Source organism: Cricetulus griseus, chromosome 6 (assembly GCF_003668045.3).
Source record: "Cricetulus griseus strain 17A/GY chromosome 6, alternate assembly CriGri-PICRH-1.0, whole genome shotgun sequence".
Lineage (NCBI taxonomy): Eukaryota > Metazoa > Chordata > Mammalia > Rodentia > Cricetidae > Cricetulus > Cricetulus griseus.
In genome coordinates, this window is record NC_048599.1 from 50,765,816 (window position 1) to 50,793,310 (window position 27,495).

The window sequence follows — 27,495 nt, forward strand, 5'->3', positions numbered from 1 at the left end:
TGCATATGTGTGGGTGTATGACTGTGTGCGTTTATGTGCATGATGACCGTCTCCTCATTTGTTAATTTGAGTATGTGCCACAGCATGCATGTGAAGATCCGAGGGCAACTTGAGGAAGTCGGTTTGCTTTCCTGTTACCTTGTGGATTCCGGGGAATGTCAGCTGTGGTGGCAAGAGCCTTTACCAGCTAAGCAATCTCTGTTATTTAAGCAAAGATTCGCGACTCTCAGGATCCAAGAAGGCTCAAAGCAGTTCGTGCCACAGAGTCGTCAAGTTCAGCCTGGTAGTGTAATTTTGTAGCCCAGTTTCAATTTATATTGTCTTTAAAATAACAACAATAACCCCTGTATTAAAACGGTCTGCGTCTCACCAGAACGGAAACAGCACCTAAAAAGTAAGGTTCACCAGAAGGCTAGGTGGAAGTGGGAGGAACTGCCGGTGCTGGGGAGGCGGGACTTCGTCTCCTAGCAACGGCCCCGGCGATTGGTCGGCTCTCCCTTAGCAGCGGCCAATGATCAGGCGTTCTGCCAACGCTCGGCGTATGACTGCGGCTGCGCGGGGCATTCGAATCGGCCTCGGAGTTGGAGACTAGTGGCGGCGGCTGAGTTCCGTGTTTCGCCGCCGTGCGCTTCCTCTCGTCATGGACAGCCTAGAAAATGCCTTTCGGTAAGTGTCCCTCAGATGGAGTGAGGGCGCGAGCCGAGCTGAGGGCCGGCCAGGGCGGTTGAGTCCCGGTCCCTCAGCCGGGCTTTCTCCTCAGCGGGCGTCCTTGGGAGATCTTCACCTCGTCTCAGCCCAGGCGGCCGTCCCCGGGTCGCTCGAGTGGGAGCGGCCAGCTGCCTCCCGCTGCCTTCTGGTGGGCCGGGATTTGGGCAGCTTGCAGGACCTTCAGAAGTCCAGCGTCTTCCCTCGAAACAGACGGCCCGCCTTCAAATCCCCAAACCTTGTGAGGTGGTGGAGGTTTGAGGAGAAAATTTCAGTCTCTTAATAAAAACGCTAGTCAACTAGGGAAAGAATTTACTATTTCTCTCTCACTTGGTATGTCAAAAACAAACAAACAAACAAACAAACCTGAAGCTGAACTTTATGGGAGAAAAATGCTTGTTGTTGAGTCATTTGTTTCTGTCTCTTTTTTTCTTTTTCTTTCTTTTTTTTTTTTTTTTTTGCTTAAAGTGACATCCATCCTGTGATTTAAAACCGTTAAATCATGTTATAGGAAATAAAATTTTATTTTTATCAGCCCTTTGGGAATCCAATGAGTTGTCGTAAAGCAGCTTAATTTTTAATCAGATCTACTAAATATTCTCTTTTGAAAGCCCCTTTCCCAGGTAGTAAGGTTGGTGTGAGGCTATTAAAAAATGTTTACTTTGGACAAATAGTTGTATTCTTATTTTGCTAAATAAGAACTTCAAAAGACAAAAGTAGTGCTGGCAATTTAGACATGCCGAAAAGAATCCGAAATGTGTTCCTTTTAAGTGAAATCCCTTGATTTAATGTTAAAAAATACTAAAATTGCTAAAATTTTTATTACTGTCCACGAAATTATGAAAAAGCCATTATTGTCTGTAGTTTCTCTGAATAACCATCTCAGTATGCCAATGAATTATATTGAGGTTGATTTTTCTGGTCATTTCTGAAAAAATATTGCTTTAAAATTCTTCCCCCCAATCTTATCATTCCTCAGTTTAAAAACCTATGATTGTTTTCCAACTTGATTTGTACTCAGAATACAGTTAATTCCCATACTCCCTGCCTCTGAAATTGTACAGGGACCATTCTCACCCCCCGTCCTGAGTACTACCCACAAGGACTCTGCTATAGCTTCCTGATTCCTACTTGTGCTTCCATCCCTATTCCTTTCTGAGGGGGAAAAAAAACAAAGACGTTTTAAAATGCAGATAGAACTTGCCACCTCTTGTGCTCGGCACACCTGGTACTTCGACTTTGTTCCTCAAGTTTGTCAGCCTTGATAATTTCCCTCACATGGCTGTCTTAGCTATGTAGCACATGTCACACCCTTAAAGATAGCCTTTGCCCTACGAGTACTAGTACTCTTAAGTCTGCCCCCCCCTTTCCTTTTATTCCATGTAAAATGGCCCTAATTATGTTTTTTGTCTGTTTATCGCACTAGCATCTAAGGTCATTGGAATTTAATTTGTTTGCCTGACTTCTTAAGCTGTGGTTGGGTGTTATGGAAGTCAGGAAAGCAAAGTACTCTAGGTGCTCTATGGGTATTTACCAGCACTGTCATATGCTTTTCCTCTGGGTCAATGTTAGTTTTGGGCTCAAGCAAACTATCTCTGGGGTCACACTAAAGGAGAGCCTTTCTTTGACCCTTACTCTAATCCTCTATCTTACCTATGCTCCTGAGAAGTAAGGGGGAGGACCAGAATAGACCTATCTCAGTCCCACTGGGTGGCAGTGACATTGGAGACTAGCGAATCTAGATAGACCTGGGGGCAAATACTGCTTCTGATTTTTCTGAATACCTCTGAATGATTGTTCTTTTCTGTGATGCTTGGGTTGATATTCAAGATTTCCTTCAAGCATGTAGATGACATAATGTACGATCTAATGTATCTTTGGCTTCTAGGAATTAGTCCTAATCTCTCATGTATGTACTTTTCTGTTCTAGCATGTTTGAAGCACATATGCAAAGCTACCAGGGTAATGACCCGCTTGGAGAATGGGAAAGGTTAGTGTGCATTTGTTTGTTTATTTTCCTTCAAACAAGGGAACCATATGCTACCATGTGGAAAACTAATATCCGTGTTTTTCCAGCTTTATGAAGTGGGTAGAAGAGAATTTTCCTGACAATAAAGAATACTTGATGACATTATTGCAAAATTTAATAAAGGAATTTTTAGATAAGAAGAGGTACCATGATGACTCAAGATTCATCCATTATTGCTTAAACTTTGTGAGTATAATTTCAGGTAGATAACTAAATACAATGTTTTACTTTTGGTCCCCTTCCCTTGTTAAGATCATTTTAGACTGCATTTTCATATCAATATCTTGTTTATAGTCATGAATTTTTTAGAAGTTATATAGTCAAAGGTATGTATTTTAGAGCCTTAGCTTCTGAAATATTGAGGAATCAGTGATTTAATTTTAAAACTCCTCTTTATTTTGTATACATACATTCCAACATGAGATAGTAACAAAACGTTAAATGAATTGCTGCTTATGAAATGTGATGGAAGCCAGTTGTGGTGGCTAACACCTTTAATCCCAGCTCTTGGAAGAGAGAGGCAAGCAGATCTCTGTGAGTTGAGGCTAGACTGGTCTGCACAGTGAGTTCTAGGCCAGCCAACACTATGTATTGAGACTCTTGTCTCGAAGGAAGGAAGGAAGAAAGAAATGGAAGAAATGTGCTTGAGAGAAAGAAAATAAGCAGAAGCTCTTAGATGCTAAGGTCTCTGGGAGTTTTACTTCATAGACTAAATACAGTACTAAAAGGAGAAGGAGAAGGCAGTCTCAGGCTTTAATAGGGTAGGACTCTCTCTCTATGTTTATATTATGGCATCCAGTATTAGTGTTTTTATGGGATTCCTGAGTGTTCGAACAAGTAGGTCTCTGACTCTTGCGCCTTTTCTTGGTTTGTCTTGTCCAACTTCAATGTGGAATGTCAGGTCTCATGTTCAGGAGTAATTAACCAACAAATAATGGACTTCTCAGTTTTTTGTATGCTTTTATTTGGTTACAGTTTGGGGTTTTTTTTGTTGTTGTTGTTCTTTTTTTCCCTTTTTTGTTCTTTCTTTTTGGGCATTGATGAATTTTGTTTTCTAGGTTTGGGTGTTTTGTATTGGGTTTTTGTTTTGTTTCTTGAGAAAGAACTTAAAGTTGGGTGAGTAGGGAGGAGGAGAGATCTGGAAGGACTTGGGGGAGGGGAAGAATATGATCAAAATATATTTATATTTAAAAAATGTTGTAAATAATAAAATAACAAACAACACGTTTTAAAAAGAATTTGAAAACTAGTTAAGATTTGTACATCATGCAGTACAGGTAGAATAACCCCTAGTGGGAACATGTTTTTAATTAAAATATTGCTACCAAGGCCAAATGATGGTGGTGCATGCCTTTAATCCCAGCATTTGGGAAACAGAGGCATCTCTGTGAGTTCAAGGCCAGCCTGGTCTACAGAGTGAGTTCCAGGACAGTCAGGACTGTTTCACAGAGAACCCTACCCTGTCTCAAAAAAACAAACAAACAACATATATATATATATATATTCAACTGTTAAAAAAAAAAGAGGACAGGACTCTTCAGTCTAATCTGAAATGAAAGCTTGAGGCTATGAATTCTAGTATTCATATGGAATAGATAAAGTGAAATTGAAATTGTTCCCTAAATTATAAGATACTATAATTAAAGGCACCCTGTGGAACTTGAGTATCCTTAGATTAAAACCAAAGCAATATTTCATGTAATGAATCATAGGCCCTACTATTTTTTGTGAAATACTATCATAATCCTTGAATATCACGGGAAGAGATTAATTTTAAATTCACCATCTGAGAACAACATATGTTTTTACCTATACAGTACATTCCTAGATTTTCATGAAGACTAAACAATGTAGGGCTCCTAGGTTCTGGGACAGACCTAGCCTACCCGTTTGGTTGTCTCTTGTATAACGTTATCCATAATTATGGAATAGAGTAACATCTAAACACTGTATAACCTTGTGATCTGAATAATTGGTATATAGCCTCCAATATTTATCTTTTTTTATGTGTTTGAAATCAAAACCCTCTCTATAAGCTATTTGGGAATATAAAATTATCAATCATAGTTTCTTAGTGTAGATTAGAAGTCATTCTCCCAACCGGGCGTTGGTGGCGCACACCTTTAATCCCAGCACTTGGGGGACAGAGGCAGGTGGATCTCTGTGAGTTCGAGGCCAGCCTGGTCTCCAGAGCGAGTGCCAGGATAGGCTCCAAAGCTACACAGAGAAACCCTGTCTCGAAAAAACAAAAATCAAAAAACAAACAAACAAAAAGAATTCATTCTCCCTATCTAGCTGCCCCCTATATCCATTAACTATTTCTTTGTGCCTCATTGTTTTTGTGTGATTCTGCTCTGGGTTTCTGTAGGCTGAGTACAACAGTGATCTTCATCAGTTTTTTGAGTTTCTGTACAACCAGGGAATTGGAACCAAGTCATCTCCTCTCTATATATCTTGGGCGGGGCATTTGGAAGCCCAGGGAGAGTTGCAACATGCCAGTGCTGTTTTTCGGAGAGGAATTCAAAACCAGGCTGAACCTAAAGAACTACTACAACAACAATACAGGTAGTGTCAACGTGTATAACTCATCTTTTTCTTTGTGTTTTTGTGTATATCTACCTTAACTGTGAATCATACTGTATGTGTATTGTAGGTCTGAATGCAGGTATGGAGCTTTATACTGTTCTTAGGATAGTGTGTGACATTTTATAATGTCACTTTAGACTGTAGAATTGTGAGGTAAAGATCACATCAAAAAAAGGGGGTGCATACAAGAAACAGAACAAATTGTCCCCTCAGAATAACCCATTAAGCCATGAATAGAATTGTCCATTCATGAAGACAGAACTCTCTTGATCTAATCACAATTTGGAGATAACTTTTTGTGTGTGTGGTATTTCAAGACAGGGTTTCTCTGTGTAACAGCTCTGGCTGTCCCGGAATTTGCTTTGTAGACCAAGATGGCCTCAAATTCACAGAGATTCGCCTACCTCTGCCTCCCAAGTGCTGGGATTAAAGGTGTACGCCACCACTGCCCAGCTGGAGATAACATTTTATAAATCCTCACAATGGGGATTGAGTTTCAACATGAGTTTTGGTAACCATTCAAACCATAGTAAACAGTACATATCAATGAATACAATCAATTCCCCCCCCCAATACATGTTTGTTCTGTTACTTTTCTATTATTAAAAATGCCTCATTTAGGAAAACTTGAAAATGCAAAAAAGTTTTTCTTGCAGTATTACAGGGTTGTAAACATGCTTTACAAAGTCAACCTATATACACACTATATGTCAAGATCTTGCCCTAAAGCTAATATGTTTCTTACATTTATCTAGTTTTGATAACATCTAGAATTGGAATAAATGAATAAAAGTGTGTCTAAAGAGTTTCAAGGCATGTAGAACATACAACCAAGCCAATCTATTCAAAGGTTTTCTTCTGCATTCTCATTAGAAGAATTGAAGACCTACTGTGCATTACACCCCTTACTAGCATTAAATATACTTACCTGTTTTTTTTTCAGTTTTACTATAGTATTTGTGCTTAAAAAAAACTTTATTATGAGAATTTTAAAATATACATAAAAAGAAAAATCAGTATGTTTTATTGTTAACAGGTTTGTTTTTTTTTTTCTATATATAATAGTTTGTCTGAATGTATGTATGTGAACTGGATGTGTGTCTGATACCCACAGAGGCCAGAAGAGGGCATTCGATCCAGTTTGAACCATGTAGGTTTTGGGAATCAAACCTGAGTACTTTAGAAGAGCAACAAGTGCTCTTAACCTCTGAACCTTCTCTTCAGCCCCTTAATCTTTTTTTTTTTTTTTCTGTACTAATATTTGTTTGTCTTTTTAACTTATTTGCTTGGGGGCACACCACTGCAAGTGTGTGGAGGTCAGAGGTTCCTGAGGAGGTTGAACTCTGGTGGTCAGGCCTGGCAGAAGCATTTTACCTGCTGTGTCATCTCACTGTCCCTGTACTGACAGATTTTTAGACAACAAAATCTTTTTTCTCAAACAACACTGCAGTCCTCTTTAAAAGTGTTACCTAAAGACTTAATCTATGTCACCTAATAAAGTTAACAGTAATTCCTTAATATTATCTAATTTTGTGTCTTTTCAAACCATCATGTAAAATGGTTTTGTTACCACTGGTTTGTTTGAATTATGAATCAAACAACATTTAGTGCTTAGTTGTGTATCTCTATACAGTATACACTCTTGGCTTTCATTACCCACAAATGTCAGGCTTGGGAGCTGCACAGTTTTTTTTTTATTTATTTATTTATTTATTTATTTATTTTGGTTTTTCGAGACATGGTTTCTCTGAATTGCTTTAGAGTCTGTCCTGGAACTCACTCTATAGACCAGGCTGGCTTCAAACTCACAGAGATCTGCCTGCCTCTGCCTCCTGAGTGCTGTGATTAAAGGTATGCGCCACCAATGACCGGCACTGCGTAGTTTTTAAAAGGTCGAATTGATATGTAAAAGTGCTATGAAATGATGTATATATGAAGTTCTTACAGAGCATGCCCTGTGAAACAGTGGTTTAAGGTTTATATTTTGATTTCTTTGAAATATTGTAGTCATTTTATTTCAGATAGTAGTTGAAGCATTTTTGAATTTTAATATCTGCAGACTTGATTCATGGAGAAAGAAGTTGTGTGTGCTAGGTGAATTTGAAAAATATTGATGTAAATTGTATGAAAAAGGACTTTTCTAATGTAAATATTCCCAGAATATTATTTTTAAAGTTTAAAGCAACTTTGAAATTCAGTTTTTCTTTTTCTGCCTTTATTGCCTGTTATACGTAATTTCCATTTCAATATATGTATATTAAACTGTAAGATTAAAATCTATATTTATGTATTTTGTATTATCATTTAGTCTATTCCAGGCACGTATTACTGGAACCCATTTTCCAGCTCAAGGTAAAATGATAACTTTTTAAAAATATGTCTAGATTGTTGAAAATTTTAGACTGTAATTTGCATTACGTGTTTTTCGTTTTGTTTGTTATAAAAAAGGCCTCATGTAATATTTAATGAAAACCAAATTATTGTTCTGGGTAATAGGAAAGCACTCTCATAATAATCTCTTAAAACAGCTCTGGATAACAGGGGAGCTGTGTCTTAGCACTGTAATAGAGCAAACCTGAAAGCATAGCTTAATGAATTTACCTCAAAAAATAATAAGCCAATATCTAGATATAGTATAGTGGCACACACCTGTAATCCCAGTTTCAGAAGGAAGGCTAACATAGAAGGAACATAAGTTTTGAGCCACAGCTACATACAGTATACTGTCGTAAAAAAGATTGTCCCAAAGAGAGGATTTGCTGGACTCCCCATCTGTTCCAAATTAAATCAAATAGGTGTAATGTGACTTTTAAAAACATGGCCTTTTCTTTTCACTTAGAAATAAAGATACCATTTCAACAAGTCACTGTCATCTTGTTTAAAATAACCACTTAGGCTTTATAATCCATCCAGGTATTACCTTAACTTCTCGAGTTGTTTAGAAAACTGTTTCTCTAATATTTTTCTGAACTGAAAATTAGTCCATTTTCTGAAAGTTTAAAATGGGCTTATTTCTAAAGTAATTTTTGTATTTATGTGTCAGATATTTTATATGTATGTATGTTTTGATTGCATGTGTCTGCACTGCATACATACCTAGTGCCCATATAAGTCAGAAGAGGGCATCACATCCCCTAGACCTAGAGTTATGGATGTGAGCCACCATGTGGATGCTGGGAATTATACCTCAATCCTCCATAAGAACAAAGGCTCTTAACTGCTGAGCTCTCTCTCCAGCTCCAAATAGATTTTTTAAATACAATATACTGAAAGAACAGTGGAATGTATTATATGCTAATTTGATTTAATGATACTTTTCACTTATTTCATTTTCTTTTCTCTCATAGCTGCAACCTCAGAAGCTATGCATAGTGCACAGATTTTAAACCACGTTGTGACAACAAAGTCAAGTCCAGGACAAAACTCAGCCTATGTTCCTAAGAGTCTGGTAACAAGGACATTTATTTGTATGTTGTATTGGATGTTATTAGACAGCCATTCTGGCTGTCTTTATATCTATCTTTGCATCTTATTCCATTAACCCTGTCTCCTATAACTGATCTCCATTTCAGCCACCATTCCATGGCAGCCTTTTCATCCTCTATCTCTGCTCAATAACTTGTCAGACCTAAGGACTGCCTGTCTGCAGCGTCTTACTTCCTATTCTCTATGTTTTCTGCTGGCATCTTTGTAGGCCCAGGAAATCCCTATTTTGGATCACATTTGGTGTTTTTTGAGCTCAGCTTTATAAAAGAAACCCAGAACCTCAAACATTTATGCATTTATACACATAACCTCAACCAGAGATCTAGGACTTTCAGGCATTTCTTCCCTGTGTTCCACATCACTCTTAATATTATATGTCTCACATATTTACTAGTCAATTCTTTAATACCAAATTATTGTGATTTTAAACTTCATTGTCCTAAAATTTGGGATGTGTATATCTCACTCTCAGCCATAAAAAAGAAATACTATTTCTGCAACGTAACAGAAGACACCTTCTCATTTTCTGCTACCAACCATAATATAAGTAGCTGCATCTTTCTCTGCTGTTTGCATGGGAAAAGGTAGCTTCCTACCTGTGCCTACTTTTCATCCCCATAAATATTTTTCACCCATCTAAAGCTCTTCTGCCTTGCCTGTTTATAAACATAAAAAATACTCAGATCTCCTCTTCAGCTTCATGTTTCTTAGCATCTTTGTCTTTGGACCTTCTTATAGCTTAATCCAATGTGAAGACATCTGTTTTACTAATGCAACACATTCCTAGGTGTAGAGCGTGCATGTCTAACTTTGACAGATTGTCCGAATATATATCTTACAATGTTTTCTATCCTCATTCTTTCTACTATAAATTTTTAGACAGATAAAATGGGTGTTATTTCTGGTCATATTCCCCAGATCTAGCTCATTGTTGATACTTGTGAAATATCAATAAATATTTATTTAGTGGGTTATTGCCACTTTTAGGAACTTCTGCAAGTAAAGCAATACCAGAAGGAAATTTTAATTTCTTAAATTTAAATTAAATGTTTTCTTTTGGGGGACCTCTGTTTGGAAAGTTAATGCTAACTAAAGCTCTAGCTAATCATAATTTATATAAACATGTAAATCTACTTGAGATTAAGAGGCCCCTTCCCATGGAGCATTTTCCAATTAATTGTGAAGTAATTTGTGTGAAGGTTTCTCTTTGGTAAGTAATTGTTTTCTGTCTTTTAGGGCTCAGAATGTTCTGATGTGATACCTTCCGCTTGTGACAAAGGGTCTAATATGTAAGTACAATGAATACATTATCACTTAAGTTTCCTTCAAGTTACTTTAGTACACTGTTGTAAATGGTGTCTTTCTCCCCAGTCAGGAACAAAGAGTGATCATGATTTCCAAATCAGAATGCTCTGTGAGCTCATCTGTGGCACCCAAAGCTAACTCTCAGCAGGTTGTTATGTACTGCAAGGAAAAGCTTATTCGTGGGGATTCAGAATTTTCCTTCGAAGAACTAAGAGCCCAGAAATACAATCAACGGAGGAAGCATGAACAATGGGGTATTTGCACTCTTACAGCTTCTTTATTTTTGTGTCTTTTTAATGATGAGTAATCACATAATTGAATGAAAGACAAGAGAATGTCTTGAGCTCCTTCTATCAGAAGCCTAGAAGTCTTTGTTAGACAGTAGCGTAGCAGCAACGCTTGTCCACAGGCTTCACTGCTAAGCTGAGAACACAGCTGACAGTTAAAACAGCGCTATAGTAAACATCCTTTCTGGTGTTGCCTTTGCATTAGTGAATTGTATAGTGTTTCGATCTATGTGAATTTGAACCTCTTTATGCAGTAGTCCTAAATTTTAGAGCATTTATTTGTTGTGTGAAAGGATTTAATTGAGAACTGAAATCAGAAGAGATTTTTCCAAGTTTGCATATACTTTAAACAAAGCCTGCAGAAGTAGTCTTCTGATCAGCATGCCAAGAAATGTGCACCTTGGAGAGAGGAAAATGAACCTTTGTTCCACTCAGGGTTTTATGCCCTCTAGGTTATTTGGACAAGATCTACTATGGGAGCCTTTTGCTCATTACCTTTTTGAAGATTTTATTATTTAAAGTTATGTGAGTGTGGGTTTGTGCATATGAGCACAGTGTCCTCAGAGGCCAGAAGAGGTAGTTTGTGAACTGTCTGATGCAGGTACCAGGTACTGAACTGAACTTTGCAAGAGCAACAAGCTCTGTTAACTGCTAAGCCATCTCTCTAGCCCCCGTGTTCATTATTTTTATATTTAACCAACCATAGAGAAAAGTCAATTAATATTTGTGGAGGACCCATTTTGAATTGTCCATGGGTAGTTTACTTCATGTACCAAAACTGTAGTCTCTAGACAAAGTGATTTGTTTGGAGTGTACCCATATTTGATATTTAGTAGACATAGAACTATCCAAAGTTTTGCTTGAAACTCTGACCCTAGCACACTTTATTTCCTAAAGAGCTAGAATTGTAAAGGTGATCCACAAGAGCTGGTGGTGCTTTTGCAAAGGACCTGAGTTCAGTGATCAATGCCCATGTCAGGTGACTTACAACACCCTATACCACCCAGCTCCAGGGGATCCAACACCTCTAGCTCTGTAAGCACCATCACATACATGTACATTTCTCTCTCTCTCTCTCTCTCTCTCTCTCCCTCTCTCTCTCTCTCTCTCTCTCTCTCTCTCTCTCTCTCTCTCTCTCTCACACACACACACACACACACACACACACACACCCACACACACACACACAATTTGAAAAACTCAAAAGCCACCAAGTATGACTACCTGAGTTCTGACCCTAAGACCCACGTGGTAGGACGGGAAAACCAACAAGTTGTCTTCTGACCTCCACATATATACCTTGCTTGAGACTTGTGCCTTTTCATACTTTAATATTTTTTTTGAAAAGTACCTAGAATTACATTTTTAAAAATCTGAAGTGGGTGATACTGGGGGTAGGAAGACAGCTCAGTTAGTAAAGTATGTGTCATGCAGTAATGAGGATGTGTGTTTGATTCCCAGGAACCACATTAAAAAGACAAGTGGGATAGCAGAAGCAGCCTAGACCATTTGATTAACTCCAGGCCAGTGACAACAAAACTAAGGGATGCCTCCTAAGGCTCTTTGAAGAAGGGTTTAGTGTTAGACTATCATTGCTGAATATTATTGATCACATAACAGGTTTTTTAAAATTATGTTATAACATGTGACCTATGTTTAATAGTAACCATGATGAGGACAGGTAATAATTAAAAGGTAATATAAGTTTCAGTTCTAAAATCGAAAAAAATATGGAAAATTTTGATTTAAAAATATCTATCCTAGGGGGCTGGAGAGATGGCTCAGAGGTTAAGAGCACCGACTGCTCTTCCAGAGGTCCTGAGTTCAATTCCCAGCAACCACATGGTGGCTCACAACCATCTGTAATGAGATCTGGTGCCCTCTTCTGGTGTGCAGATATACATGGAAGCAGAATGTTGTATTCATAATAAATAAATTAAAAAAAATATATCCTAAATTGTGACCTTTTGCTCATTTTCCATGCAATACTCTGATGAAACTCTGAGAGCAAACCATGCTTTTTTAATGTTTCTTAAAGTTAGTGAAGACAGACACTATATGAAAAGGAAAGAAGCAAATGCTTTCGAAGAGCAACTCTTAAAACAGAAAATGGATGAACTTCACAAGAAATTGCATCAAGTGGTAGAGTTGTCTTACAAGAAGGACCTGCCTGCTTCCCAGAACAAGCCTGACGTATGTCCACGTTCTTCACTGCTATAGTTTATCCCTAATGCTACTCTGCCCTGTTTTTATAGTTATTCTAATTTAGCTAGGAATCTTACTGAATTTTAAAATAATTTGATACAGAAAGATGTATAAAATTTGGAATGAGCCAGACTGGTGGCGCACCCTTTTAATCTCAGGACTTGGGAGGCAGAGACAGGCAGATCTCTGTGGATTCAGGGCCAGCCTGGTCTACAGAGCAAGTTATAGGACAGCCAAGACTATACAGAAAAACCCTGTCTCAAAAAACAAAACAACAACAAATAACAAAAATGGAATGAGCAAGAAATACAGAGACAGGGTGGAAATGCTTAGCTCAATCAAGTCTCTGTAGACTCCCAAAGTACGAGAAACCCTGAGGTCTGTGGTACTTCTAATGGGGTAATTATTCTGTGCCGTGACTGTTTTTACTCTTTACTATCTTGCTAGGTAAGGCATTAGTATAGATCATTTAAGTTACTGCTTTTGGATTTTTTGTTTTGGTTTTGAGACAGATTCTTAGTATGTAGCCCTGGCTGACCTGGAACTTGCTACGTGAACCAGATGGACCTTGAACTGACAGAGATGCCCCTGCTTCTGCATCTAAAGAGCTGTGATTAATGGCATATACCACCATATCCAGCTAAAGTTAACTCTTAGAATTTGTAAGAATGCTTCCGTAAGATAAGGAATTAGCCTTTCTGTCTTTTATTACATTCTATTTCTTTGTAAATAGAAAAGCTTATATACCTTCTTTTTTTTTTTTTTTTTTTAAGAGACAGGGTTTCTCTGTGTAGCTTTGGAGCCTATCCTGGCACTCACTCTGGAGACCAGGCTGGCCTCGAACTCACAGAGATCCTCCTGCCTCTGCCTCCTGAGTGCTGGGATTAAACGCGTGTGCCACCAATGCCCGGTGAAAAGCTGATATTCTAAGAGTTTGTTTATTCTTCCTATTGTGGACCATGTGCCTTTGTGGAAATTAATATAAATGTATCCTATTCATTAAATAGAAAATAGATACAAAGAAGATTTGAGTAGAGCACTGTGAGGAATATTTGATAACATTAATTTTAGTCTTTTCCCAAAATTAAGTAAAGAGTTTGCTTTGTGATTCAACTGTCTTTTTTTATAATTTAACATATGAAGTAATGGGTTTCATTATGACATTGTCATACTTTGTTTTTCTTGATCCTCCTTTTCCTTTCTGTGACCCTCGCTTTACCATGTATTCTTTTGCTCCTTGTAGTTTTCTTTCCGCTTTGATCTAACATGCATTGTTTCTCACTCCTCTGTTCTTGTTTTTGTTTTATTGGACAGTTTCACACTTATCTAGACTGGCCTAGATAGCCAGACTTGTCTCAGCCTCACTGCAGTCCTATGTGTCAAGACTTCCAGGAGCCGCTATGTCCAACTGAGCTACTTCATAAATACTGATATTATTATAGAATCCAATTTATTTTTCAGTGGTTTAAAGTATAAGATGCTGGGCTGTAGCGATAGCTCAGCCAATAAAGGCGTTTGCTGTACAAGCCATATGACTTGAGTTTGATCCCAGCAACACGTTTTTAAAAAAAAGCCAGATATAGTGGCGCACATCTGCAGTCCCAACTCTCATACCATGAGCTGAGAGGCAGAGACAGGGAGATTGCCTGGATGCTTGTGAGAGACATTGGCACAACAAATAAGAGGGAACAAGCTTCTAAAAGTTGTTCCCTGACTTACATATGTATGCACCTACACACACATAAATAACAATAAGGAAAATTTAAATATAAGCTTTTGGTGTGACTGTTTAAGAAGCTACAAGAAGCCTTAATAGAGGCTAGTGTTTTGTTGTTGTTGTTGCTGTGCTTTGAAAAGCTCTAATGACTGATTGGTAATATTCAAGACTTCCAAGTTTTGTTTTGTTTTGTATCCTTTTGATTAACATGAAAGGTTATTCCAGTATGCATAGAACGGAATACGTGCTCCCTGCAGGAACTGAGGGTTCCAAACCTTCCCTCCATCAATCAGCAGACCTCAGAGAACTCAGGAGAGAAACCACAGGAGCCACCTTCTGTTCCTCTTATGGTAAATGCTGTTACTGAAGCTTTGATGATCCCAACTGCCAGCCAGCCATCTCTTCCTATTCTTGTAAGTGGCCAGTCAGAGACAGATTCTAGGTAAGCTAAATGTTGTCCTGGAGGTGATAGTGATGTGAATTGCATGTATAATTTCTTTTAATGATCTACAATATCATGTTGTATAAAAGATGAATGGTTCTTGTTTTTTAAAATTTTGTGAGTATGTTGAAAGAGTCTCAAAATACTGGCCTTGAATCTTTCAGACTTAATTCCACACTTCTTTTATTTTGTACTTTTTTTCTTGAATTATAAACTTTAAGCAATTTCTCTGTACCTTCAGAATATATATCTGTAAACTGCAAAGTGAAAGTGCTTACTGGCTTTGACTACATACCTTAGATACTGTTACTGTACAGAAAGTTACTTGACATATGTTCTCATGTTTTCTTCGTCTTCCTTCAGAAGCTATTTGGAATCCATATCAATGGTTCTTTTCTAGGCTTCAGAAATAATAATAACAACAAATTTTTTATTTGTTTTACATTTTTGTCTTTGGTTATTCATTGCTTAACTTGCAATTTAATAGGAATTTGTAAAACTAAAAGTGATTTGCATTTCTTTGCTTATCATTTTAATACATTTCCTTAAGAGAATTCTAGCAGTATTAGGCAGATGAGGTTGACTGCCCCAGTGTTTTTAAAAGCAAGTTGTTATATAAGTGGTTTTCTATCTTTCCCCTTCAATCTCCTTGCTGTTAATTTTAAATCTGGACATCACTAGTGGTTTCAGGTAACTAGTACAAGAAAGATATTAGTTCCACTAACATATAGTACCTGCAACTAGGTCTTAGGCCTTTAACATAAACCATAAATGAAAGATGTTTGAATTTGGGAAGCCATTATTCTGTCCTGTCAAATGGAGGGATGGTTGTTATTGTGCTAAAATGCAGCTCCATTGGGTTTCACAAAAATGTTCAATGTTTATCTTTATTTGAAAGAATTAGTATTCTTAAAGACAATAAATATTTCATTTACTTACCATGGCCCTAAGCAATTTGTCCTCACCCTAACAGACTTAGCATTGTTGGCAATTTATTCTTTTTTGAGAGTTAGTTAAAAATTCTAATGTGTAAAGTATGTTTATTCTTCAGTGTGTTTCAAGAGATTTCTCTTCCAGGTATGTAAGTCAAAGTATTCATGAATTCATGCCACAGAGTGGACCAGAAACAAAAGAAGGTAGTGTTGCATTATAATAATTTATCCAACTTGTTTGGGTAAACTCTTGGTTTGCTCAGTGTCTATATTATGACTGTGGTGTAGGAAGGCTTTCCTCTTCAGAAGGTAAGAAGGTCATAAAGCCTTAGACAATTTTGGTCAAAACCAGAAACTCACTCATTAGTCACATCTTCCTAGTTAATCCTTGGGCATTTTTCTTTTAGCTTCTCAGTGTATTAATCTGAAAGTCATAATGCATTAGATGGAAAAAGCGATCCAAAGTTTAGTTAGTATTATATTCTGTTTGGTACCACAGTGAAGGCATTTTCATAGAAGATAATTTTGTCCATTAAGTAATAAAGGCACAGTTTAGTCATTCACTTCCTCTCCTTATGTGACTGGCATCCTTTCCACTAACAGTAGGAACAGGGCTATTTGAAATATAGATTTATTGCACCAAGACTTGGTTCATGCTCGCTAGATGCAAAGCACAGTTCTAAGTAGTTATTGAGGTAGTCATGATGAAAAAGGTAAGAATTTCCATAGGAAAAGAGGTTTATATTAGGGTGGAGAGGAAGGTGTATGGAAGAACTGATAGAGTAAGATTTAGGTAAAAAGCTAGAAAGGGGAACTGTTCATGCAGCAAACTTGGTACACCTGTTTCAGGCAGAATGAATGACAAATGTGGAACTTTCAGGCAGCAACATTCCTGTTACATTCTAAGCACCAAAGATGCCAGTGCTTCCAGATGAGCAGGGGAAAGACAAGGAGAAAGAGAAATGAAGTCTGAGCAAGCACCAGCTGAGTGAAATGAAAAACATCCTTAAGATTCATAACATAGTAGGAGGGAATGATTGACAGTGGGACCACAGGTAGTACTTGGTGTGTTTTGAGCTAAAGATTCTTTTCATGACAAAACTCCTAAGTTGATGTGACCTTTATTTTTTTCTATCAAAGGACAGTTCTTGACCTTACCTCAAGGTATTATTGAAAGCCAAGTCAATGATAATGGAAATGATAATTATTGGCATTGGTAAACTTTTTAATTGTAATTACTGTAATCATGTGCCTTCTAATGTGTTCTGAATGGCATACTGATGGTACATTTTGTCCCACTCCTTTGCTAGTGTATGAAACAAATAAGGTTGCCAGCATTAATTCTTTTCATACAACTCCAAACACATCATTGGGAATAGTCCAAGCAACACCATCCAAAGTGCAGCCCTCACCAACTGTGCACACCAAGGAAGCATTAGGTAAAGTATTTTGTTTGTGTGCATATTTCCTCTAGCAAATTAATAAAAACTGATTTGCAACCTGTTGACATATGTTTTTTTCTGTTTTATAAGGTTTCATCATGAATATGTTTCAAGCTCCAACACTTCCTGACATTTCGGATGATAACAATGATTGCTCTTCTCTAGATCAAAATGAAGATGCATTTGAAGCCCAGTTTCAAAGTAATGATTTATCTAAAAACTATTAAGTATACAGTATCATTGGAAGTTGCTATAGGCATTATCTAGATTTAGATGTGGCCCTGCCTTTGAATAGTGTGCCGTGTAAGAGCAGGGAATGAATAAATTTCACGTATGATGCTTTGAAAGGGTTGCATTATGTGTGAAACTGGTTTGACTTTTTTTGTTAAGTTGGATATTTTTGTTACTATTTAATAGTGAGTGCTAAAGGACAAAAGCATCATGGGTAGGAACAGTCAGGAAAGTAAGTTTTCAACATGAGACTTAAGCAACTCCTGAAAAAGACATCTAGGTGGAGTTTGGAGCCCAGCATGCTGGAAGCCAAAAATCTTGACAAAGATAAGTAGAGTCTAGTTAAAATTGGGAAGACTGGAAATTAACACTCAAACATTAATTTTTTTCTTAAATGACATGAACAACAACAGAAAAACCCCACAACTTTTGTTTTGTGTGCTTTTGTTGAGTGAGCTCTGTAGCACCATTATAGGAGGGCGGACACTGCTCTGTATGTGACAGGATCTCCACTGGGCCCTGACTGCTAGGTTCAGTGACCATGAATCCGTCACTTCACCTCACTGCAAAGTAGCTTAGGTCGTTACCTAGGACCTATTAATTTTTTAAAAATTTTAGTACTTTTTCTTATATGTAGCTGAAGTTGCTAAAGGATAATGCCTTTTCACAAGCTAGGAATGAGATGCTATTTTTTATTTTCTTGCAGAAAATGCAGTATCTTCTGGAGCTTGGGGAGATCATAAGATCATGTCTTTGTCATCTGCTTTTTCTATTTTTGAAGATGGAAACAAAGAAAATTATGGGTAAAGAGAAGTCTATTTAAAATAAACTCGGTGGGCGGGGAGAAGGGAAATACATGTCAGCAAGTGCCATAAGATGCTGCAGAGAGGCCTTTAGGAGTTGAACGTTGTTCAGCAGTAAGGAGATAGGGTGGTCTAGGTTGGAGTTCCAGTGATGCCACCAATGAGTCTCTTATGTGCTATGCATGAGTTCCAAGACAACAGACCTCCTGTAGCAGAAGCACAGCTGAAAAAGAAATGCAGTCTAGTTATAAGTTGTCAGAGAACAGATGGATTCTCTGGTGTTGAAATTGTATTAGATGTGGATGAATCTGCCTGTGCATCTATATAGTGCAGGGCAGATAAAGTAGAACAGAAAATGGCTTATGTTGAGTAATAACGACAGAGAAAATATTTTAAGGTAGAACAACAACCCATCAGTGAGACATCAGGGCATAGAATGAGATGTTTTCAGGAATCGTCACTGTTATTTAAAACAAATGAAGCTATGTGAGTTATAGGTATCTTGGCATGGAGGAACTTCTTGCTGAGGTAGAAATGAGACAACATGACCAGCTTGCAGAAATGATATCCATATCCAGAGCAGGCACTATAAATAAGACTTAAAATGTTACCTGATACCCAGGACATCCTACTGGTCAAGGTCCTTGTTTTCATTTGCTTCTAAAATTTGGAACCCAGTCTAATAAAAATATCTTCTATTTACAGTTAATTTAGTTTAGACCCAGTTTTGCTATAGCTGCTGTGAAAGTAAGGAATCTCTGTAACACTCATTAATTCATTATGTAGGAGAAGTGACAAATTTTTCTAACACTTTAAGCTTATTTATCTCATCTGTATGTTCTATGATTTGTAATTATACAAATCTTTCTTTAGCTTACCACAGCCTAAAAATAAGCCCACAGGAGCCAGAACCTTTGGAGAACGCTCTGTCAGCAAATTTCCGTCAACACCAAATGTAAGTAAATCTCTGCTTTATCAGTGAAATGGATGTTAGGATCTGTTCTTAATTTTACCAAATGGTTATGCTCATCAAATGGCATAAGGTATATACAACTCCTAGAAAAATCCAATGTTGCATGAAAAATGTATTCACCAACAAAAATTAATTCTATAGTAAGTAGAGAAAATAAAAATAATTATGTGATCCTTAACTTTGGAGAGTCATTCCTTTAGCTTGAGGGTGCTACCCAGGAGTAGCTTAGACATAAGAATTGAGAACTACAGGGGGATATTAATGAGAAACCCAGAAAATTGAAGAAACTAGATTAACAGTACACCACAGCACCCAAGCTTCACCCATTCATTGGCCCCCAGTGTTCTTGTCTGTTAACAGCCATTGTATCTAGACTTTCACCAGGGCCCAGAGTAGTCCCCAAGTATGCTTTTTAGTCTATGCCCACATGCCCCTGTGACAGTGGTACACCAGTTAAGGATTCCTTGCTGTTAATTTACCCTTTCTGAGACATGCTACTGAACCCTAACTCTCTGTTTTAAGGTTCTTTTGAATTAACTTGCTGTGTTTTTCAATCTTTTGATGATATGCTTAGCCTTACAATTTTCCAGAATAATGGACTGGATTTTAGATTTAGTGTTACTATAAACAAACAAAAAAAGGTGTACTTTCTATATATGCTGGTGCTGAGCAGAAACTGTCTCTGTTTTCCCTTCAATACAGGAAGGTGTGGTGGAATTTAAAAAAAAAAAAAAAAAAAAAAAGGTGATGTGCAAAAAGTATATGTGGTATTTTAAGAACTGCAATGATTTATCAAGTTTAGTTCTGATGAAACTTTAGTTCTCTTTCCCCACAGATTCTAAAACTTATCCTATAATTATGTTCTTAAAGAAATGTCTGGTTCTATAGACCGTGTCAGGGTAAACAGAAGATGAGCCTGGGGTCTCCTATGCCAGAAATTAAAGATGTAATTGTTTTGGTTTTTTGCTTTTGTAAAGTGGGGTGGGTGGCACAGGAACCAACTTGAAGAAGTCAGTGATCAAACCTGAGACTTTTTGAAAGAGAAAATAAGTAAGGTAATATTAAATTATAACCCCAAAAATAAAATGAATATCCATATTTATACAATAGGGTAGAGAGGACAAATCTACCTTACAGAAGCACTCCAAGGAATGTAGGTTACTGTTAGAACACTAAGATAATAACTGCTATAGGCAAGGCCAATGGATGATTACTAGTGTCACTGAGAAGAAACAGTGTGTGCATAGCTTACAAGCATCTTTTCAAAATTACCAATTACTGTACTGGTTTAACATTTCTCCAAGAGGGCCAATGAGATGGCTCAGCAGGTAAAGTCATTTTCCACTAGCCTGAAAGAACCAAGTTTGATCACTGGGACCCATGTGTTAGAAAAAGAATTGACTCCCACAGTTGTTCTCTGACATCCACATGTGAGCTGGTAATACATGTGTGTACCAAGTACACACACTCACAAATAAGTAAATGTAATATTTCTCCACTAGTTCTTTGATGATGCCCTTTGGAAGATAGGGTTTACTTTATTTCCCTTTCAGTATAGGCAGGTCATGGTGATTTTCATCAAAAAAAGACAGTGGGGAGAGGAAAAGCAATTCATGAAGAAAACCTCAGGTGTACCTGACTAAGTGATTGGGTTAACTTCACCAGAAATAACTTGTGTTTATGACACATATTCCCAAAGTTTAATGAGATAATCCCTGAATACTCTCTAAAATAGATAGCCCTAGTATAAAAGCCTAAACTAGTGGCACAATCACAGATCCTGACCTCTATCCAAAAGAATCAATGCAATAAAGGGTAGGAAGGATCCATAGGTGGCTATCTTCAGAACAGCTGAGTGGACAGGACAGCCATGTGCAATGTGCTGACCTATGTTGGAAGTTGGGGAAGAAATAGAGAAATCAAATAAGGGCTCCATTTACTAGTATCATTGGTTTTTGTTTTGTTTTTACAATAAACTACAGTTTAGACAAGATTACCATTAGAGGGAAAGTAATGAAGGAGAACAGCTCTTTACGATCTTTATAATTCTTTTCAAATTTAAAGAATAAAAACATGTTTAATTGTTGTGTGGCTCTGTTGAAGAATGCTAAAATGAAGAGGTTTATATCTATGTTTCTTTAAGTCCTCTTTTTTCCAATTTTAAAATGTTTGGGGTTTTGTTTTGTTTTGTTGGGACAGGAGCTTGCTGTGTTGTTCAGGATGATTTTGAGCTCCTAAGTTCAAGTGAACCTCTTTACATACTCACCTTCCTGAGTAGTTTGTACTCAGGACTATGCTAACTGCTGACTTAAAGTGTTGATTGGTTCAATTTCATCAACAAAGCAGGCAAATAAATTGCTTTTTTCAATTCATATTCTGTTGTAGGAAGTGCCTCACACTGATGAGTGTGTGGATGAATCAATAGTATGTGGTATTCGATACAATAAAACCCTAGCTCCCTGTTCTAAAAGTACAGGAGATTTTACATCTGCTGCCCAGCTTTCGTCTACACCATTCCACAAATTTCCAGCAGATTCAGTGCAGATTCCAGAAGATAAAGGTGTGTGTTCAATTATTTTAGTATCTTCTGCAAAAAATAAACTGTTTAGTATTATGGTTTCTTGAAAATTCTAAAGAGGAAGTTTAAAAACTGTACAAAAGCTTAAAATCCACTTATGTGTATATGCATGGTTTTGTTTTTGTTTCTGCTGGTTTTTTTTTTTTTTTACATTCTGTCTTCATAGTTTATATTTTTAAATTTTAATAAATAGGTAGAGAGTGGAAAAACCTGAACAGTCACTTAAACGTTATATCCAACAGGAGTATGTTGTATTGTGATAGCAAAGAAAGGGCTACCACAAAAAGATTAAGTTATTTAAATATTAGAAACAATGAACATATATTAATAAGTAATAAATAGACAGTTTTTGTCCATGATGGATCTATCGTCAATATTTACCACTTTATACATATGGACAAGTATACTGTGCAAAGAAAAATCACATTTTAACATTTTTATCTGATTTTCAAGAGAGGAATTATAAAGCTCCTATTAGTCCTCTTTTCAACCTTCTGCCTAATGTAACCTTTATATAAGAGATATACATGTGTGAGCTGTAGATAGCTCAACAGTTAATGAACACTGGCTGCTCAGTCATCCAGGGTTTGGTTTCCAGGGTCCACATGGAAGCTCCCAGCAATCTTTAACTCCAGTTCCAGGGAATCTGATAGACTCTTGTGGCCTCTGCAGATACTGTTTGCACAGAGAAGCACAGATACAATGTACAAGTAAAACAACGATGCACATAAGTAATTTTAAAACTATGTAAATCATCTATGTTTGAATTTAACTCTACTGTCACTGCATTGAACACAGATATTAGGTACTAATTTCCAATATAAAAGGTATAAACTGTGATATCTGGAAGCATTATGCCATTTGGATAACTGACAGTTTATTAGCTAAATTCTATCACTATCAGGGCTTTTTAGAAAGAATGCTGAAGGTATTGACTTGGTACTCATCAGGTTAAAGTGCTTGCTGTCAAGCCTGATCTGAGCTTGAGCTCTAGGACTCACATGGTAAGAAGAGAGAATGACTCTTGCAAGTTGTCCTCTGACCTCCATACATATGCTATGGAATGCACTCACTTGAGCACACATACAAATAAACATAATATTTAAAAAAGTAATTAAATAACTGCTAGAGAATTTTACTTCACTAGATGGAAGATATTCTAATGGGATTATAAGCCTAAAAGCCTAAACATTGACTAAGGAATAAGGATATTTTCTTAAAAGTACTAACCCAGTATGTTTTAGTCCCTTTTTTTGTTTTGTTTTATTTTATTCCTTTTCTAAATCTTAGAGAAGATATTTTACACTTGAACTATTTTTAAGTGCCATCACAAGTTTGCCACTCAAATAAATTTTTTTTATGTTCTTCAAATTGAGAAAAACTAATTCATAAAATGGTCTTCAAAGGGCCAATAGTTACTGTTCTTAGAGTATTTGCCTCTGTGGTTTTATATGTTCTAGTACTAATAAGTATTTGTACTTGTTTATAAGCAACCATCAGATAAAAGTTAATCCAGTATAACACTTGGCTATAGTATTACATAGTACTAAACCACTTGGTAAAGTTTACTCTATAATTCTGCCCCATCTACTGTCAATAAAGATGAATTGTTTTGTTTTTTTAGGTTAGAAGGGACAGTGATTTAAGTACTGCCAGTATCTAAATCCATTCAGTCAACTAAATGCTGACTCATTAGTTTATTAAACTGAAAGTCACACATATCCCTAACTAAAGCCCTCTGGAAGGGTTGCAGCTTTTTATTCTCCCTCTGTGTCCTCATAGCAGATTCTTCTGAAACTAGGTATACCCTGCCCCAATGCCAGTGACTTCCTGTGGTCTGGTCATCCTGCCTATAGTGGATCTGCTATTTATTCTTTGAACCCTGAATAATTCTTTTTTCAACCATAGCACTTTTTACTGTGGAACACTATTTTAAAGTTGTAGTGAAAGTCAGTATGAAGAGGAGTTCCAGCCTTTGTAACCATATCAAATGCTGTTTGTGTCTATATGTATATGTAATATGTCTGTCTATAATTTTTTTATATTTCAGAAAACATGGTAGCCACACAGTATACTCATGTGGCTTTGGATTCTTGTAAAGAAAATATGGTGGACCTCTCAAAAGACAGAAAGCTTGGGTAATGTGTTTGTCACTCTCTTCCTCCATTGTTCTTTAAGATACAGTAGTATATCGTATTCTAATGGGCTAAGGCTAATAATAAAGTGGTAGCTTTAAGTTGGAAGGTACTATTTGTTAATGTAAATGCAGTGATGAACCTAAACACTTGGTGTATTAGGGTAGTCAGAGAAGCAGCTTGAGAAACAGATCCCTGAGCTCATTTTTTCTGAAATTCATTCCAAGATTCAAACTGTATCCTCTTTTGATGGGTCAACTATTGCAAAACTGAGAAAATGCAAATTTGTGCTTTACACACCCGTTTAATTGAGAAAACCAGGGTCTTTTAAGAGAAGGTAGATGTTTAAGTTTCTTTAGGTACTGCTGCAAAAGTAAAATTCCATTGTATTTGATTAGGCTGGTGCATGTAACAGATACATACATTATTACCCAGGAATGATATTTATGCTTTCTGTGTGCTGTGTGTGCTTAATCCTTGCAATAACTTGAGTTATGACAGTATTCTGTTAAACCCTTACTACAAATGAGGAAATCCGGTCTTGGGAACATATTGCTGGTCTAAAGTCACAGAGCTTCTAATTTGTGGAATTTTGATTAAAAGCACATTAATTCCATATGACACACACACACACAAAGACAGCTGAGAGCTGAAGTAATAAGGTGATTATCACTTTATTTGGCCTGACCCAGGAATATGTATTTTTACTGACAATTTTTCATTGTTCTATAAGACTGTGAATGACAGAAAAATCACATAAGTATTAATCTAGATTTTACCAATTTAGCCCATAGGTGAAATTCACAAATATATGAATAAGAAAAATACTCAGTCTTGATTACAGTAAGCTATTTAGATGTAGCTTTAGAGAATAAACTCATTCCTTCCCACAGTTGCTATTAAGTACAAAATATATCGCCTTACCGGTTTACCTAATACAGTAAATGACTCTGGTTTTATTTCTGTTCATATTCATATCTTAGTAGCTTAAGTATTTACACATACTTGTTTAATGAAAGTTATTTGATCAATTCAACCTATGAGATAATTTTGAAATGCTATTCTTAGAATGAAAGGAAGCTATTTTATTTTTATCAAGTTTTATAAGCTTCTAAACACATGAAGTTTTTGTTTTCTCTTTTTCACACATCCAGTCCAATTCGAGACAAATTTTCAGCGTCTTTACACTATCCTAGCCAGCCTGCCACAGGTGGTATACTCCAGGAAGCAGTGTTCGGCTTTGAGGCTTATAAATGCACAAGCACTGACCTTGTGACCATGGAGGACATACCAGATGCCAGCGCTGGACTCCAAGTTGAATGGATGCAGACTAGTTCACTTGGGAATGTCAATGCTCCAAGTATGCACACATGCTCATCTCAATTGTGCCATGAGAACAATAGCATAGAAAAGCTATTCCATAAAAGAACTCAGAGTAGGACTTAAATACACTAAATAGAAAATAGACTTACACAAACTTGTAGCTGCATCCCAAAATAATTCACTACTAACACATTTGAAATCCATTTTAATCTTGAAAGACACTGAGATTGCTATGTTTAGAAAAAGGAATTAGGAGCCTAGAGAGAAAGCTCTTTGGTTAAGAGAACTATTGACTGCTCTTCAAGAAGACCCAGGTTTGGTTTTCAGCACCCACATGATTACTCAAAACCATCTATAATTCCAGTTCCAGGGAATCTGAAACCCTCTTGTGATCTCTCTGGGCACCAGGCACACACATAGTGCACATACACACATGCATGCAAACATGAATACACATAAAGCAAAAAATCTTTAAAAAAAAAATTTTTTTTTTAAAGAGTTCAAAGTTGAGAGTTTACTATGTGTCAAACATATAATCTAATATTACCCTCACCCCTGTATGTAACAGATAGGTCAAGACCGAATATTACAAGATGTCTTCCTCTGTCCCTTGTCATAATAGAAAGTCTTACATGGTGATTGAGAACATTGAATCTGGAGACAGACTAAATTCTAAGGCAAGGCTCCGACTCCCAGCTCCCCAACTAAGTTTATGGTGCTTCTCTTTAAAATAGAAGTCAGCTGGAGAGATAATTCAGGTTAAGAGCACTGGCTGCTCTTCAGAAGACCCAGGTTCACTGGCCAGCACCCACATGCTGTCTCACAATTGTTAGGGAATCCTATGCCTTCCCAAATATACACATCAGGCAAAACAATCTGTACACTTTAAAAAATTAAACTAGCCCAGACGATGGTGGTACACATATTTAATCCCAGCACTTGGGAGGCAGAGGCAGGCAGAACTTGGTGAGTTTGGGGCCAGCCTCATCTACAAAGCAAGTTCCAGGACAGCTAGGACTGTTACACAGAGAAACCCTGTCTTGAAACCCCACCCCACCTCACCCCCCAAAAATAAACAAATGTATCTTAAAGTGCAGATTATACTAGTAACTACCTTAGCGGATTACTGTAAGAACTAAATGAGTTAATAAGTCTCAGAACTATGTTCTGTATATGCTAAGAAAGTAGTAGCCGTGTTGGAGAGTAGCCTTTTCAAACCACCAGTGATAGAGTATTTTATAATATGAAATTGGAGAGAAGGCTTTGTTCTCCTTTAGGAATTGTTTTTCCTTTTGTGTACACAGTATTCTCATTCATGCAAATTGTATATAGGTCATGTGCTTTGTGTATCCTGGTGGTGGAAACAGTGAAAGGGTATGTCTGAGCACACTAGAAGCAACTAACTAATAATATGCAAGTGTACTTCAAGATATGCAGCTATAATTTTTGAAGGCACAAATCCTGCAACTCCAGATGAGTCAGGAAGTAGCTAGTTGATTCCCTTTGTTGGAACTGGATATTCACCCAAATTTGTAGACCTAAAGTGATAATAATGACAGAACTACCAATTTTAGCTTCTGTTATTATTGGACCAATGCTCTACATAGGGTAAGATTTTGAAAGTTTATTTAATGAATACTTTTACTTATTTATCTAAAATTTACATTAAAATATTTGAATGCTGAATTTGTTTCCTTTTTATTTTTCCTATTTAAGACTTTACTATTGAGAACCCATGGGATGATGAATTGATTGTTAAACTTCTCTCTGGGCTTCCTAAACCAGTGAGTTCCTATTCAAATACTTTTGAGTGGCAGTGTAAACTTCCAGCCATCAAGCCCAAGACAGAATTCCAACTGGGTAAGAATTATATGGATAATAGAACTTTGAATTCTTGTTTGTGAAAAACAGACAGTAACTCTGATATTCTCCTATCCTTTTCACCTTTAAGAAAGAGTTAATATCTATAGTATTGAGAAATTTTATTAAGCTGTGATAATAGAATTGTAATTGCTGTTGGGACTTTAATTTGGCAGTAATCTATCAGAGTTAAAAATACATGTACTCCGGGCTGGAAAGATGGCTCAAAGGTTAAAAGCTCTTTCAGAGCCACTGTGGTGGCACATACCCTTAATCCCAGCACTCAGGAGGCAGAGGTAGGTGAATGTTTGTGATTTTGAGGCCAACCTGATCTACAAAGCAAGTTCCAGGACAGCCAGATTGTTACACAGAGAAACACTGTCTTGAACACCATCACCAAAAAAAAAAAAAAAAAAGTACTTTCAGACCTCAGTTTGGGGTTCTAGTGCCCATGAT

The 27,495-nt window shown here is 36.9% G+C and overlaps 1 protein-coding gene across 2 annotated transcripts in view; it reads left to right on the top strand.

Moving 5' to 3' along the window:
* The first annotated feature begins 538 nt into the window (after positions 1–538).
* The window catches only part of Bub1 (BUB1 mitotic checkpoint serine/threonine kinase), a 31,291-nt gene continuing 4,334 nt past the window's right edge, over positions 539–27,495 (top strand). The window contains exons 1-19 of one of the 2 annotated variants that reach the window (XM_027421859.2): positions 539–666; positions 2,636–2,695; positions 2,782–2,920; positions 5,103–5,299; positions 7,629–7,672; positions 8,668–8,768; positions 10,043–10,095; positions 10,178–10,365; positions 12,437–12,591; positions 14,536–14,762; positions 15,840–15,898; positions 17,005–17,133; positions 17,227–17,337; positions 18,074–18,170; positions 19,044–19,125; positions 21,529–21,703; positions 23,772–23,859; positions 25,011–25,216; positions 26,896–27,039. In XM_027421859.2, coding sequence (XP_027277660.1) covers positions 641–666; positions 2,636–2,695; positions 2,782–2,920; positions 5,103–5,299; positions 7,629–7,672; positions 8,668–8,768; positions 10,043–10,095; positions 10,178–10,365; positions 12,437–12,591; positions 14,536–14,762; positions 15,840–15,898; positions 17,005–17,133; positions 17,227–17,337; positions 18,074–18,170; positions 19,044–19,125; positions 21,529–21,703; positions 23,772–23,859; positions 25,011–25,216; positions 26,896–27,039 — 2,281 coding nt within the window. In that variant the 5' untranslated portion in view covers positions 539–640. The remainder of the gene's footprint in view (positions 667–2,635; positions 2,696–2,781; positions 2,921–5,102; positions 5,300–7,628; positions 7,673–8,667; positions 8,769–10,042; positions 10,096–10,177; positions 10,366–12,436; positions 12,592–14,535; positions 14,763–15,839; positions 15,899–17,004; positions 17,134–17,226; positions 17,338–18,073; positions 18,171–19,043; positions 19,126–21,528; positions 21,704–23,771; positions 23,860–25,010; positions 25,217–26,895; positions 27,040–27,495) is intronic. The other variant, XM_027421860.2, reaches the window with a different exon arrangement.